This window comes from Medicago sativa, chromosome 7 (genome assembly GCF_051527215.1).
Source record: "Medicago sativa cultivar Bolivia chromosome 7, Bolivia_mono, whole genome shotgun sequence".
Lineage (NCBI taxonomy): Eukaryota > Viridiplantae > Streptophyta > Magnoliopsida > Fabales > Fabaceae > Medicago > Medicago sativa.
In genome coordinates this window covers 86202428-86219990 of record NC_140755.1, presented here as the reverse complement: position 1 = coordinate 86219990, position 17563 = coordinate 86202428, and the positions used below count along the sequence as shown (strand labels likewise).

The 17563-nt window shown below is 31.8% G+C and overlaps 2 protein-coding genes across 3 annotated transcripts; both read right to left on the bottom strand.

Moving 5' to 3' along the window:
• Window positions 1–1744: 1744 nt before the first annotated feature.
• On the bottom strand, window positions 1745–7732 carry LOC146909642 (very-long-chain aldehyde decarbonylase CER1-like). The gene is made up of 10 exons (XM_085725202.1): window positions 7605–7732; window positions 7169–7383; window positions 6817–7049; window positions 5829–6048; window positions 5230–5605; window positions 4916–5023; window positions 3866–4066; window positions 2670–2765; window positions 2264–2437; window positions 1745–2156 (listed from the first exon to the last, which is right to left on the bottom strand). Exons 1-10 carry the CDS (start codon window positions 7662–7664, stop codon window positions 1986–1988), a joined length of 1854 nt encoding a protein of 617 aa, XP_085581328.1. The 5' UTR covers window positions 7665–7732; the 3' UTR covers window positions 1745–1985.
• Window positions 7733–12353: 4621 nt separating this feature from the next.
• On the bottom strand, window positions 12354–16167 carry LOC146909641 (protein EFFECTOR OF TRANSCRIPTION 2-like). Of its 2 annotated transcripts, none has more exons than XM_085725204.1 (4): window positions 16005–16167; window positions 15407–15669; window positions 14337–14693; window positions 12354–13604 (listed from the first exon to the last, which is right to left on the bottom strand). In XM_085725204.1, exons 2-4 carry the CDS (start codon window positions 15476–15478, stop codon window positions 12885–12887), a joined length of 1149 nt encoding a protein of 382 aa, XP_085581330.1. In that variant the 5' UTR covers window positions 15479–15669; window positions 16005–16167; the 3' UTR covers window positions 12354–12884. The 2 variants fall into 2 exon arrangements, with proteins under 2 accessions (XP_085581330.1, XP_085581331.1); XM_085725205.1 differs by having other exon boundaries at window positions 15407–15585; window positions 16005–16138.
• Window positions 16168–17563: the final 1396 nt, after the last annotated feature.

Here is a 17563-nt window from a genome sequence, read left to right as displayed (position 1 = left end):
AAATTTTATGGGGATTTGAATTGGTGAAGTCTTGGTCATGGTCACAACCAGGGGCGGACCTGGCCTCACAAAACTAGTGTGGCACAATTTTTTTTTGCATGTTGTCTTATATATTGTTTCTCACAACAATATTCATAAAACAATTGTATAGATTAATGGTATATATGAATCGATTTTACTTTGGGTGTTGCGGTTCAACACTTGCTTTTTGCATTTTTTATAGTATTAATAGTTAAAATAAAAGTTAAAAAGCTAAAATTAAAATGTGCATTGCAGGAATCGAACCTAGGTTCCCTTGATGAAAGGGGCGCACGTTTGCCACTAGACACCACCATACAGTTGTGATTAACTTACAAAATTTAACTTATATAACATAATATTTAGCTAAAAATTAAAAAAAAAATATATATATAATTGGGCCTGGACTGGTGTGGCACTTGCCACAGTGTGCCCAGTCCAGGTCCGCCCCTGGTCACAACTCCAGTTAAAAAAAGGGTCATGTTAACTTGTGCCCTAAGGGCACAAGTTAAGGATCTAAAAAAAGAAATAAAACATAAGTTTGTATTGAAAAGATAAGTTTTTAAACTTTCAAAGCATTGAATGCACAATTTCCAAAAATTAGTTTCTTCAATTGGCTTCTAAGGGCACAAGTTAACATTTCCCTTAAAAAAAAGTTTTGGTCTCAACAATTTTGTCATATATTTTCTTTTTGAAGGGAACAATTTTGTCATATTATTTACAGGGGTGTAGCTATCCACCTATGGCTTTGTATTGGATAACTTTCGCAATCCTATTTTTTTATGTGAACAAGTATATTTTATTTTAGCTACCCTAAATAACTTTATTTATCCTTAAAAGAAAAGTTTATTTGTCAAAACTTTAGAGAATTATGATACTCAAATAATTGCGTAAAAAAATACTTAAATAATTGTCACTTGTTTGATATATATTTATTTCGTCTTATTTTGACATTCTGATTTCTTATAGCAACTATAAAGAAGGAGATACGTTAACAATAAAAATTGTAAAGGTAAAACTCCAATGAAATGAACAACGACTTTCTTGCAAAGATTCTTAGTTGTGAATTTTCTATTTTATATAAATAAACTACATCTTAAATTTATATTTTATGTAAGTATGTGTTTTTCTTTCTAAATTAAGAGCATGATGACATCAAAGAGAATAGAAGACATCCGAACTAGATTGACGAACCTTTCGGACTTTAATCCCTTGCCAACTTTCACATGAGATTTCAAGACATATTTGCATTTGTGTCCAATGATGTATCCATGACCCTGACCTAGGGATTCAAACTTTTGAGTTCTTAAGCTTCTTGTACTAGCGGTGTAGAAAAAAATTAGGGGGTTCAAAATGCAAAATACATAAGAGTGTTTTACATTTTTTAAGGTTCAGAGGGGGGTCAATTGAAGTTGTAATGATGTTGGCTTGAGATCTTATAGTGTACTCCTCTCAAGATCTTTGGTTCAATTATCTTCAATGTCAATTTCGGTAGACCTGTTTAACCTATTCAAAAAAAATATTGAACCCTCTCAAAACTCAAAAGGCTAGCTTCTCCCTTGATCGTGTCAACAAGACCACATGAATCTTTATTTGCCTCATCATTTTTATTTTTAAATGGTGTGTGTGATAAGTTTGGAGACTAAAAATGAAAGAACGTGAAATTTCAGGCATATAACCTTTCACATGAACTAAAAATGCTTGTTACTTTAAAAAATTGATAAAATTATTGATAAATTAAATTCATCAATTACTGTCGATAAATTGCGTTTGAGACCTTCTTACAAAATAAAATTAACAATGCATTTTCAGTAGTAATTTCAACACATTTTGGAAATTGAAACATGGATACATGGAAATTTTTAGATTAGAAACTAGGGTGAAAATTTGCCGTGTATTAATGCATAACAAACTTTGTCAAAGTAGAGGAAGTATATCGATAATGGGAACCCATTTGTCACACTTGGTTAATTTGTGAGAATATTCTTTAGAGGTTGGAAACCATGAAGAATACTTGCTTCCCATACTTTCTCAGTGCTAAGCATAGTGTCACCACATTCATGAACATTCCATCCTTCTAAGGCATGAATTATTCCAGCAATACGCCATGCACTCATTACTCTTCTTGGAAGCCAATTCTGTTACATATATAAATACATTAATTAGTGTAGTAACATTTTAAAATTTTAATTTATGTTATAATAGGTACTATACTGAAGGATATAAAAATATGCTATTTACACACCTCACAAGAGTGTGAATTCATGAATGTAGTAGGAGTAATCATTGCTGGTGTATAGTGGTGGAAGCAATCTTTTCGCATTTTCTTTGGAGGGAAATGAGAAAATGGTATGAACAATGATCCTTTCGGTGCTTCCATTTGCTCATATTCATCCCATTCATCTCCAACTAACCATATCTTTTAGATGAGATAAAAAAACAAACCTGTTATGTTAGACTCATAATATGACAAAATTAATGAAGTAGACATTAATTCATCATTTAAGGATTCCATAAAATTATCAAGAGGTGGATGGTGTGTTTAATGGTAGGGACTAAAAATGAAGAAAAAGCAAGTGAAAATTAAAACGAAGATGATCCAAATCCATAAAACTTTGACCGTTTTTAAAAATAAAAGAAAATGGATCAACCTTTGGAGTATTGATTGGTGAAACAACCAAGCTTTCTTTCGACATGATGACCCTTTGTCTAAGATCTATAAGCTCATCCTTATATAATACAGCCACCTGCTTGCAATTTATCAAAAAAAAAAAATTATTAAGCAACAATATATTTTTAACAACACTAAAATTTGCTCTCTGAAAAAATTGGTATTGCCTCCAAAAAAATCTCGTGTAATATATTTTGAGTCGATATTTGAATATTGAAAATGCCGACCCCACTTAGTGGGATAAGGCGTTGTTGTTGTTGTATTTGAATATTGAAAATGAAAATAAAATATAATATTACTTTCTATTCCAATCACTCATAATTAATGTGTTTGTCGTTCCTTACAAAAAAAATTTCTATATGTTTCTTCTACTTGAGTTAATCATATTGAAGCATGTCAGACATTAAATATGAATACTTATGGGATACAAGGTTGATTTGACGGCTAGAATGGAGAGTTAAAAAGTTAGTAATAAGAAGGTTGGTTGTTCGATACAACTATACGAGCTGAGATTCAAACTTTGGTTCAATATGTTGACATAGTTTATACTCTTCCATAAAACCCAACCCCAAATGGTTAATTAATTTTGTGTTGTGTTTTAGTCTATACTCCCTCCGTTACTAATTATAACCAAATTTGACTTTTTAGGTTCATTCAATTAATGGTGTATGTGGTCCATATTATGAATCACATACACCCTCCGTTTTAAAATATAAGCAAAACTCACTTTTTAAGTTCATTCATTTAATGATGTATGTGGTCCATATTATGAACCACATACATTATTAAATTAATGAACCTAAAAAATGAATTTTGCTTATATTTTGACACGGAGGGAGTACAACATTAATTAAATGAATCTAAAAAGTAAAATGTGCTTATAATTAAAAACGGATGGAGTACAAGAGTAATAATCACTTTGTCTCATAACAAATGTGGCATTTGCTTATTTCACACAAAAAAATGTCTATATAAGAAACAATTTGAATACTAATTATATTAAAATTACCGTAGTAATAATCTTTATTTAGCATTATCATAAATATAAATATAAAGTGAAATATATAGTGAAGTATTAGTTGTTTTTATGTGTATATAACTTTTTATTTTGTTGACGCAATGCATAGGTTAATTTTAATGCAGCCATAGACACACATACATCATGCTTGCACTTACCTGTACATTTTTTCTGCATAAAGCATTAGCAATGGCAAACGCAACCTTATTGAACTTGCCTCGAAGAAGCACTTGATTTGTCCCTTTTGGAATGTTGTTCAACACAGTTGCAGCAGCTAGGCTACTTCCATCTACAACTTTTATCTTCAATTGTGGGAACCTTTGAATATAATGCTCATAGTGTGCATTCAGCTGATGTTTCTGCACCCATCAATGTTATTCAAATCAAAACCATTATTTTACTTCGAATTCCATAAAGATATATATAAAATTTATTCTGATTTATCCTATTTATCAGAACGTATTTTCCAATGACCCAAATCTATCGAAACATATTTTCCGATTGCCTTTTTTGTGCTAAAATCTATCGGATTCCATCATTCAAATGGCTTTTTTTTCGGGTTGAACAATTTGAGCCCCCTAAGCAAATAAGATCATTACTTTTTCTACCCTATGAATTTCTCGCGTGCCCTATTCTGATTCTAGGATCTGAAATGTTTTAATGTGTGTTGGAGGTTTTTATGAGGTGTTTATGCCGTTCAGATTATATAATCCGAACTGCATAGAGCGCGCGAGAAATCAATATAGGATGGGAAAAAAAAGTAGTCAACAAATAATCATTCAAGTATTAAAAAAAAAAAAACTAATAGGGCCCCAAGGTCCAGCCTAGCCCATAAGATTTTGATGATTGCTCAATAGACACCTTAAAATTGCTCACTTGGTTGGAAATAAAATCATTTGGAAGTTATAATTGATTGGATTTTACACACAAAAACAGTCGATTAGAAGTTACAACCTGATCAGATACAATGTTGACTTGGTGGTTTAGATGGATGAGTTAAGAGTGAAGTTATAAGAAGATAAAAAAAATTGATTTTATCGTCAGAATATATAATTCTAATAATTACCAACAATACTAATATTTTCCCTTTAAAAAAACAATAGAAAAAAAATGATCCAGCCTAGTATGAACTAACACTCATAGAAGAAAATATGAATTCTAATGATCTAAATATTTACTAAATTAATAGAAGGGGGGTGTGAAAATACCTGATTCAGAAGTCCTAAACTTATCACCTTTGCTCCATTTAACTCAGCCTCCATAATTGTTTCTTCAATCATGTTGTTCAATGTTATGCTCTGCCTTTTTGAGAAATACTACAAAATAGGAAACCAAACGAGTATTACATTGGTAATCACTAATCACTAAATCATTTCCACAGAGAATGCAAGTTTTTTATTTATTTTTAACTGAATCAAGAGAAGGACATGCATCCAGGGAAAACATAGACATGCCAACTAGGTCGTCACTTTTGCGAAAGCAAAATCTAAAATCACAAATGAGAAGGAAAAAAAAAAAATACCTGTGTTTTAAATCTTGGTATAATCCAACTTTGTAGCTTAAGATCATTGAAGGTGTTGCTTTCTAAAACAAAGGCACGCCCACAAATCCAAGTCATAAGCATAGAGAACATTGTAAAGGGCCACATTAAATGTAGATACCATTTAGATGTTTGAGGGTTGGAAGCTAATGAAGCAAAGCCTAAACGTAATTGATAAATGGAATCAAGTGTTGTTAAATGTGTTAAGTGCACCACATCTGGTGACTCCTTTGGTCTAATCAATGAGGCTTCATATGTAGCATCTGTGGATTTATGCACTGTACCATAAATGTAGTCATACATTGGCATGAAAAGTGAGTAATTAGCCCTGAATTTGGTGTGATGCAGTGAGTGAAACCTGTGGATGCCAAGGAGCAAATAAATTAGCATATGGACTTTGATTGTAGAAATTATATTTGCAAGAACTAAAAATAAAGATTCTTTTTACAAGAAATAAAAACAAAAAGTGATATAATTGAAGTGTTTAAAAACACATTTGAACTTGTAAATCAAATTATGAATTTCATTACCAATAGTAACATTGTAAACTTAAAAAAAAAAAAAAAAAATTGTAAACTTACGATGGTGTGTATGAGAGATACTTCAAAATGGGAAAGTAAGAGAGGAGTTTCTTAGGAAAGAACTCAAAGTTGCAATGACCCATGTTGTTCATGAAATCAATGTAAAATATATAGCCATATAGTGCAGCCACTGAAGATTTTTTGATGAACAATGTTGTCAACATTGGTATAGCAAAAAGTGTAAAATATGACAAGTGCTCGGCAAATGGATGTGTCACAGCTGTCAAAAAACATGTCAAAAAACATAACAAAGTTATTTTGACACCAAATTAATTGAGACCAAATTTGGACAAGAGTATATGATTAGTATAGTTGAAATACATGCTTAATTATGTTCATGAAATAACTAATGAATATAATAAGATATCATAGTAACTCATTAACCATGCAAATAACACAATTAATCTCAATTTTAAGTGTAATGTATAATGACTTTTATGTATATTTGAACATAAATTGTGGTTAATAACTTAACATATATCTTGTATAATTGAAAATCTTGTATACTTAAACATAATTTGGATGGTTAAAATTGATATCATGTATTTTTTAATGTCTAAAGGTAAATCACATTCAAAATTGTGGTTAGCTATGTTAAGTGAATGATTAATGAATGGAGCAATGCTATATCTCTAGAAAAATAACATCAAGAATTCTTCAAGAATAAAGAGTAGCCAATCACAATGCACTATTTGCCACAATTCAAGGTGGTGTGGCTGGAAAATAGGAAGTGGACAAATAAATCATCCAATTAAAATTTGCCAACTGTGTCTTGAAAAATTCTTGAAGCTATTTTTCTTGAGAAGTAGCATTTTCCTAATGAATTGTGATACCTTATTTAATTTACTAAACCTAGTTAACCACATTTATAAACAACATTTTTTGTTTTGTTTTGAGAAACAACATACTTTTTTCTTCCATTATAGTCTGTCTATATTATATATACACAAATCAAGCATGCAAAAATGAAGAGAAAAAGAGTTCATACAAGTGATAGGCTCAGTGACAATTGATGAATGGTGATGAGAATGATAACGAGAGTATAAATAATGGTGATGAAGTGCTCTATGTAGCCAATAGTATAAAAACTCCACTGGTCCAGCATGCAATATTGCTGTAAGAACCACACCATCTGTTCTCCACCATGTTAAATTAGAAGCCATAGGAAATATCATGTACCCTATATAATATACTAGTGCAGTGAATAATATTTGATCATCCCTGCAAATGTCACACAATCAAAATCTTAATAATTAACTAGCGCAAATATTTAAAATAGATTAATATTTAATTAAGATAAAGAGAAATATTTAAAGGGAAATAAAATATTTGGAACTAACCAATTGGTTTCTCTATCGACTTGTTCGAATTCAAGGCCTTTATCAACAATCTTGCTTTTTCCTTTAGCAGTTTGGTAACGTGAAATAGAAATCCAAATCTGGTTGTGTAGCATTCTGATCAACATAAAAGGAAATATAGCTTGGTACACTAGATCCCTTTCACCCCATATGAAAGAGTATATGCTATGAGCAATCCACGGGCTTAGAATCACGAACTTTAATTAGTGACCATAACCAAGTCACATCAAAGACAAAGACAGAAAATAATATGTTAGTCAATATCAAAACATTAGTAAATGTTTCAAAATTTATGCTAAAACTATGAACTATAAGCGACAAGCATAAACTTCATCAAAAATTTAAAGTAATTAATTTGTTTATCATAAATATTTTTGTAATGACAAATGCAGTATCATTTTTGAGTAAGTAAAAGAACCTTGAAGCTCCCCAGAGGTTTCCAAGGCCAGTCTGTAAGGATGCCTGGTTTGGAAGCCATATTATGAATTTGGGATGAAAATAATGTAGTATATGGAACTCTTTATATAGTGCTTGGATTTGCAAAAGGGTTCACCTAAAAGTGAATGTATTGATAGCGGCATTCATAAATATGGACAGAAAGCTAGTATTTTTTTATATTGTTCTTGAATGATTGAATATGAACAACCATGTTTACATCATTGGATTTTTTTGTTGACTAAAAAATAGTGTTTCGCTGGCTCATTGAGGATGGTTTGGTTCAGTATCAAAATTATTTTTAAATAAGAATTAAATATCAATAAAATTTATAGTGGACATATCAAGATCAAAATTTACCAATTTTATTTTTTACAAAATCACGGTTGAACGTAATTCTAACAAAGCTAATATGATATCAAACATGCATTTAATTGGAGTCTTTATTTTAAAATTAGTTTTGAATGCAAATTTATCGTTCAACTAATTTTACTTAAATGTACATACAAATAAAAATTTATCACTTTTAGTCTTAATCATTTTTTTTAAGGAAGTCTTAATCAATTTTTATTAGCACACAACTAAACATATACTTGATACATCAACTAAATTCAATGTGGTCAGAGGTGGGAAACAATTTGGTGCTATTCAAGTACTCCTTTGTTTCTTTTCAATTTGTTTCTTTTCAATTGAAAGAATAGAGGGAGTACTATGTAAGGGAATATGAGTTGGGATACGGGGCCCCTGCATGAGTCGACGAGTCCTCATTCCTAGTGTTGGGGTACAAATTTACAATACTCCCTTTTAAGAAAATTTATAATTCCTCAACACGCCTGAAAGAAATCCATACACCTAAGATGAGAGGGAGGGAGGCGGGAGGGAGGCATATTGAATGAACGTTACTTTGCCCTAAAACAAGTGTTGCATATGATAATATCATTATAAGGGAATAAAACTAATATTAACATACGGGGATGGACTGCCAATAATTATAAAAAAATAAAAGGTTTTTGAGCCTTCGACCACCACCAAAAAAAAAGTTTGACATGTCCATTCCCGTAAGTTAGTATTAGTTTTACTCCCTTAAGTAAATGCTCTTGAGACATCTGATAGTCCGAAAATTACGCTCCTTCCAAATATACACACCAACTGGATCACTTGAAAGCAGTGACTAATGTCCTTTCGAAATAAATGTGAACTACCAAATTGCAAAGTATGCATACATACATCAGAAAGCAACATACTACAAGTTTTCAACCATTGCAAAACACGAAGCCAAATGCTAACAAAAAAATCACATTTCAATAAAAGATGAATAATAGATTTCTCCCTCCCACACCCTCTTGAACACGCCATTGAGCCTATGAGAGCAATTCCACTACGAATCATGTTGTCTTTGGTTGGAATCTTCTTATTCAACAATCTTCGGTTACTCTGATTGAGTCAATAAGCGATAAACTTATTTTACCGAGTGATAAACTCCTTTTACCAAATAATCATCCTCTAACTCATATTTCCATATTCATTTGTCCGCAACATTATCATGTAAAACAAAGTTATCTAACAAGGCAATACAACAACGATTACGAGTTTTTTTTTTTACTAAAATAACAACGGGTTAAACTTTCATTAAGTAAAAATAGAGTTAAACGGTGGAAAGCCTGAAACAATGCATAAATAATGATATGATTATGTTATGGGTTATCTTGTATCTCAAGTCAATGAATCTAATATTGTAAAAAATAATTCAATGAATTCAATTAATATGGCAGCAATATCTCTCAACTAATTATTCTACGCCTTCACGTGCAAAATGTTTCTAGAAAAATACAGCATATGGGCTGATGCCCCTACAAACATATACCCACGTCTCCCCGCCCCTGATTACTCTGTTTTTATTTCCAACTATGAATTGATCATGTGAAAAAAAAATTAATTGTGGGATTTCACAGCTCACGATTAATTTTGTTAGGAATTGGTCAAACTCATTTTGTGATTTGAAAGTGATCGATGGTTTAACCTTGGTCCAAGATTTTGAAATTGTCTCGTTGTAATTTGCATGCGTATTGGAGAGGTTCACGTCATTTCCTAAATTGGAATTTCTTATGTCAATGTGTTTGCTATTTGTGTTTTTCTTCCTTTGGAATTATCGTAAGGCATGGATACTATTTAGAATATGTTTTCTTTTAAAAAACATAATTTGAATTGTTCTGTGAGTTTAACTCAGTTGGTAAAAAAATGCATAATATATTAAATGTTCAGAGTTCAAACCTAGACACCACAACAAAAAAAAAAAACTATAATTTGAATTTGACTTTATTTTTTTTTTTGAATTTAAATTTGACTTTATTATTAGCAAGTAATTTGAATTATTTAGGGTCCGTTAAATCAAATGAGACTAGGGCTCTATACATCGTAATGAATTATTCATAAAATGGAGGTTGAATATTAGAGTAAAAAGAGAGACTTTATTCTCTTTTGTTTTTGCAAACCGTCTTAGAATTTATAGATTTTTTATAGTGTTCACTTCAACTTATCAACCGAAGCATCTATATTGGTTGTGACGACTTCACGGCTTAACAATAGAATATATATCTCGATTGTGACACATTCATCCCCTACACCATCCCGACTCTCAATTTGGTACTTGCGAGGGCTGTATGAGTTATCTATTTAGGGAAGTTTTTACTCTTATCCTTGTATCCACGGATCACCATAATTCTCACGAGAACATAAAAAAAACATATTATTTTCCATCAAAACGGAAGTTTTTAATTAGATTTAAGCAAAAAAAAACAAATATAAATAAATTCATGAGTGGCATAATTCAAATGCCACGATTGCTACATGACTTGATTGCCAAAACACAAGTCATCAATTAATGATCAATGAATTAAATAAGGAAGTCAAGCAAATCTTCACCAAATCAAAGCTACCGTAATAAAGGCCAAGCCAAATCAATTCCAATTTCCAAACTCTTCCAAAATAAACTCCCAATAAAATACTAGTAGTAAAATGAATTCTCACAATAACGTGATATGTTGGCACCGTTTGTTAATCAATCGGACATCTTTGTCAAATAGAATAAGGATTTTAAGGAAAGAAATTAATAGACTAGAATGAATAAAGTATTGTCCATTCTTTACCGCTTTTCTTCAGCATAATTTATGAACTCGTGCTCACATTAGACGGTGATACAACCCAACTGTATTCAATTCTTCTATTTCTTCTATTATTATGATTGTTGTTGTTTTGCATTTTTTGAATTAGTTTTTTTTTTCCAAATATCTCTCTTGGTCCTTTTAAGTTTAACAAATAACAGGTTAGTCCATTAAGTTTTTTAAGTTTTAAATAGGTCATTTAAGTTATTAACTTAATGCACCATTACTCTTTTAAGGACCTATTTGAAATTTAAGAACTTCAAAAATTTCAGATAGGTACATTATATTAACAACTTAAAGGACCTATTTGAAACTTAAAAAATAACCTGATATTTTTGTCAAACTTAAAGGACCAAAAGATGTATAAGGGGGCTGTTGAGAGTCCCCTTATATAGTGGAGATCGTAACCGTTGAGACGAGTTTTAAAGGCATGTTTAAGGAGCCGTTACAAGGGCATTTGAACCAGTCCTCCGGGTACTACGAGCACCTCGCTCATGGAGAGGGGTGTGTTGCGAGTAATGGCCCAAATGTGAGATTCGACTCTTTTTGGATTGGGCCTATGGAAATTTACCTTTACATGTCTTCGCTCGGTCCATAACATACAGGGAAAGGAATGAGTGTGTGTATGATATAGTTAAGTTAGAGTTTTACTTGAATGAGTTTTTGTTTTGAAATTCAATCCATATGCAAGCTAGTCATATCTTTAACAAAGTTTTATTTTCTTTTGAGAGGGTTCAAAAGTTGATATGATCATATGTATATACGTGTGCGCGTGCGAGCAGGCGTGCGTGTGTGTGGAATTACATGTACTACTGATAGTTTGTTTTTTTTATTATTTTTTTTGTTTGGTTTTTTTAATCATGCTATGTGTTTAAATTTCAATATTTATTTGAATATGTATGCATGTATAAACTTTTTATTTGTGTTTGTCCTTTAAACAATATAGTTCAGATGTTTTGAAAAAAAAGAATCGCACAAACTGATTTTGTTAGTGGGTGTGTTTTAAAGGACCGTCAAGATACCTTCGAACTTCTACCTGTGTATTATTATGAGTATTATCATAATTAATAGGTATCACCCTATACACATGAAACAAAAATATATTGTACTAAAATAATCCACATATTAGGATCACTCTAATAGGTCTCTTATTTTTAAATAAAGTTTCTATTTGGTTTCATACATTTTAAAAGTTTAAATTTGGTCCTTACGTTATTAAGGTTAGGATTAGTTGGTTGGTCCCTTCAATTTAGAACCAAATAGGCTTCAAAATCAAGTGCAACATATCCTACAATAACAAGCATGTTAAGATTTCTTGATAGTCCATACTCAGAATACAAAGGAGCATATAATCCTAGCACATTGAACATCTGGCCTAGAGCTTTCTATGAATCTTAATCAGTCACCAACTAAATCCATGAAGCTAGATACTCTTGAACGGGTTATATAATATTGTTCCAACTTTGTATAATGAATTGGACTAACAATATCTATATAATCAGCACCTATGATGAGGGCAAACAATAATTATAACCTGTACAATACATTTAAATAAAACAACTGCAACAAGATTTAATGGGCTCAACTCAACATACAATTCATGGTGCACTGGAAATAAAAAACAATAGATACACTGTTTTCTGTTTTCTGTTTTTTGTGCCTATATAGAATCGGAAGAGGTTTACCAACCTAACTCCTGCTTCAACAAGTATTCTTGTATACAAACAGATACAATACAACCTTCAAGGAATTAATACAAATACAGTATTTTTGTAATGTCTATGTACTGACAATTGCCAACATTTTTATCTTACTACCTATTAGCTACAACTATTTGACTTTTGCCTAGAGAGCTGTTTGTTATTTCTTCCACAATGTCAATTTATACTTGCATATATCCAGATGCTGGAATTAAGACCTTCAACCGCCTTCTTCTACCCTTTACGTCTTCGCACATTGTTGCCTTGTACAACAAAAACCATCTAAATTCATATATGGTTTGCTTTTAACTAAATTCTGTGTAAGCTATAATAAGTACATTTTGTGGTTTATGCATAGCACTTTAAATCTGTTATGCGAAAATTGTGTACTCCTAAATTCAATTATTTTTTCAAATTTGCACGAATTCTCCTCCCTTTATGTTCCTGGCACCTTTTTCTTCCTTTAACCGGTTGTCTTCTACAAGTGGATCCATCATCCAAGATGATTCCACATATAATGGTTTTGGCGATACTCTCATCAACATGACTCTTAACCATTCTTTGTGGAGGGTCTTCTACATCATGGCTGGCATTTTGGTACCTATAAGCATTACCTACAATGCTTTCTAATTCTGACTTGGGTGATCTGATTGCTTTGGCGGCGGACGCATTTATTCTCATTCCTTTGTGTTCAGGACACCTCACTCTTTTTTCAACCGGTGGCCTTTTACAAATAGAACCATCGGCCAACATCACTCCGCAAATTTTAGCATTCTCATGAGTGGCACTACCACCAGTGGTATCCTGAACTATCCTAGGACGTGACCTGTTTAATTTGAACACACGGGATAGGACGTTGTAGCTGCCACTGTCAGCTTCATCCAGTTTGTCATCTGTCAGAGGCAGCTTGCTTGATTTAATTGGTATCCCCACTTTCCTCTGGGTGAAAGGTAGAAGCAATTTGGCCACATCTGAAAATGTTCTAGTGCCTGAAGCTAATTTGTTGAGCATTTGAAGAATATCATCAGGCCGCCGTGTACCATTGCTGATTGTGTTCCATGCATAATCAAATGTACTAAGCAGCTGAGATTCTGTTCTCAGGGCATCTCCCTCGTTTTGCATCTGTTCAATAAACAACATTGCACAGATAAACCATTATAGTTCCAAAAAATTGCACTTTTATATATCTTTTGTGTAAGATGCAAATGTATTTTGTGCCAAATTTCGTAAAATGCGACACCACATATCAACAGTAGATTTTGAATTCCATCAGAGACATTAGGTATAGACGTAAATATGAATTATCATAATAGACTAGTGGCAAGCAAGAGACGGGTTATAGCTATCCCTAACCTTGTCCTAAATTTTGATTGTGTCGCTTTTGGATCCTAACATATCTCTAGAACTGAACAAACCCAATACACAGCACTAAAGGCCAAAGCAAAACTGGACCCATTTAAAATGGAATTGGGTTAGCTCTAAGAACAATCTAGATACAATAATGAAATGATCATTCAATTATGACTAAGAATTAAATGAAATATGTTTAGTATTTCACTATATACTCAAATTCAAACATAACTCTTAAAATTACAACCTAAATTACATAGATTTCAGGCCTTTAAATGAGCACTGCTAATTCATAGCTTAAGAATGGAGGTCAAATTTTATCTGATTTATCCAAAACCTTTGAGTTATACCCTGTACTATCATATGATAACGTGCATTTCCAATCAATGACTTTTTTGAAATGAACCTAAGATGCTGAAGCTAATAGTCATCTAATACATGTTCAGTTGCAATCATCTTGATATTAAATCTGAAATGCAAATGAAATATCAGATATGTACTTACAGGAGCCCATCTATAAACAATTGGGAAGCCTTGTGAAAATATCTCCTGAAACAATGACCTTCCCGTTCGTAGAGAAGAGTCATCTGACATACAAGTGTTATTCAAATGAGCTCCATTCCTGCCATAACGCTGGAGTCTTGCTCTCACATTGTCAGCTTTTCCAAGGTAAACCACAACTATGCGACGAGGGTCAGTGGCAAGCTTGTAAATTTCACGGCCCAGATTACTACGCGACACAGCTACTCCAAGCTCGTACACCCCCGGACCCAATTTCTGAGGAAGGTTGTGAATCCTGTATCTGGTAGATCCTTCCTTTTCTTTGGAATAGTCTTCCCAATCAGAAGGACCAATAAGAATCTGAAAACAGTTTATAACACGAGCAACCAAATCAAGGTAAGAAGGTAACCAGATTTGTACAGTTGAAAGAACTAGTTTTCGTCATTCTATTATGGCTTTAGTTATTTAGTAATAACAACTTAGCTTAGTTGTTAACTATAATATGGAGTATATAAACTCAGTTTCATGTAAAACTTATTCATTCAATTATTTTTTGTCATCAATTCAATGACTTAGAGATGAATTCTTTTCATCCTTGCTATTACAGTCTAGTGGTTTGGCTTTGAGGACATTTAACCTGGAATCCCAGGTTTGATCCCAGGTCACCACACTTCCCCCTCCCCGTGTATGTGTGTTTATTTGAGCATGTGTTGGCCACCGGGCCAATAACCAAATAAAAAAATATCTTGTTCTTGAGATTTTTTAGTCTGACTGACACACATCACACATCCTCTTTAAGCACTACGCCATCATACAATCAATAGCTTTTTCTTCAAAGTATAAATTGAAAGCTTTAAAAAGTGGCAGCCCAGAAAATTATCTAAATGGAAGGAGAATTAACACTAACAATAATCACTAAAAGAATGAAGTATTAGGCTTTACTTTAGGCATCACTGGCACATATTTTCTAAATACAAGACTCTATTTACCACAGAATCGTAGAAACATTAACATAAGAAACACAACACATTATTATTAACAATAGAAAAGATATATAGAAAATTGATATGAACCTTCCAGTGGGAGAAGCTAGAATCATGTTTTGTTCGGTCACATTGCTCCCGCTTCAATCTGTTGACGACCATTATTCACTTGCGTCGTCTTAGGGAAGTTAGAGATGTGATAACAGTTGTTCACTAGGAGAAGTGCCAAACAAAGTTCCTTAACTTGAATTAGATTCTTCATTCAAAACCTGAAGCAAGTTGTGAAATGCCATCATATTGCATTCCAATGAGAATTTCTTCAAGTTTATGCTTATGTGCTAATACTGTGCAATCTGTGAAAAGAAATCGGATGGTTTAAGAATTTATATATATATGTTGCTGGTTCAGTTTCCTTGACCATGTGAGATGCATTTTCATTTTCATGTGTTTTTGTAGATCCCAGATCCAGTTGAATTGTATTGTATATCATATTACAGAAAGCAGAGTATAATTGTTTGTTCAAATTCCGCTATGCTATAACACTATTCCACAACACGTAATTCTAAATTGTGTATGGCTGAACAACAATAACGGTTTGTTCAATTACTAAGTAAGAACAATATATCAAAATGAAAGTACTATAATCGAATTCCAAAATTTGAAAATAGGAGAATGTGAAGAAACTTACTTCTGAATCTGATGTATAGCGGTTTGAGAAGTCAGAGGGTGCAATTGAAGGAGTGAAGAGTAGCACAAGAATTCATACATGGGGAACAACAGTTTCGATACGGGAAAATAACCGTTAGATAAGATTAGATCTTTGTTTATCTTTTTATATTGGGTCATGTTAACTTGTGCCCTTAGGGTGCAAGTTAAGGAGCTTAAAATGGAAATTAAAAATAAATTTTATATTGAAAGTATAACTTTTGCAACTTTTAAGACATTGAATGCACAAGTTTCAAGAAAAACCTTCTACATTTGTCTTCTTAACTTATGCCTCAAGGGCACAAGTTAACATTTCCCTTTTATATTTTACTCAAGTTATCTTTTGTTAATGTTTCTTGATTGATTAATTAATAAAGCTCACAAACTTCATTCATACTTCCACGTATTCAAAGAGACTTGCACACAAAAAAAAAAAAACATAATCAAAGAAACTACACCCTCCGGTCATTAATATAAACAAAAGTTAACATTTTAAATTCATTCATTAAATGATATATGTGGTCTATAATAAATATTATATGCATCATTAATTGTATGAATGCAAAATGTAAATTTTTGTTTGTATTAGTGACCGGATGGTGTATATTATGATGATGATGACTAATTAATATATAAAATTATTTTCAATAAAAAATGGGGTGTCCTTACATTATAAGCTAGATTTATCGTCAATAAAAAATGGAAGAAATTACTACATTTTATAAGAAAAAAAAAGGAACTGATCTTTATATATATAAATGTTAGACAGTCTGCAAGTAGTCCTGATTAACCCTAATCCCGCCTTTTTTTATTAGCTTAAAAAATCTTAATGAAAAAAACCTCTTCTGAGAATCGAACCCAAGACCAATAGCTTCTCCTCAACATTTTGACCACTAAGCCACTAACAATTTTTTTGATTTAATTTTGTTCCCATTAATTGATATCCAATATCCCACTATCACATTATCCGTAACTGACTAACCACTTATTAATATCTACCCACACGGTTATTATTATCAACATCATAACTTACCACTAAACCCCGTCCACTAACCTTAATGCATGATTGAACTTTTTGACAAATTGTCTACGTTATTAATCATTATTTTAATATAGCCAGTTATAACATTTCTATAAACAATATATATGTCTCATTTCAAATTAGGGAATATATATATATATATATATATATATATATATATATATATATATGTATGTCTGATTTCATTTTTTTTTTTTGAAGGAATGTTTGATTTCATTTTTATTCTTTATTTTTTTTTATGGAGTATATACATCATACAGTCAATTAATGAATCGCTTTAGTTTTTTTAAAACACTATTGTATTCCATTAAATGTTTCTAATAATATAGTCAATTTGATAACTATACATGAAACTCTAAAATACCATTCAAAAAAATATATACCCGTGCATCGCACGGGTTATAGTCTAGTTTACTCCAAAGCCATCAGTAAATTTAAGCCTACGCTTGTGTTTAGTTGTGGAGTGGAAAAATTAATTTTGATAGAATTGATTTTGGTTA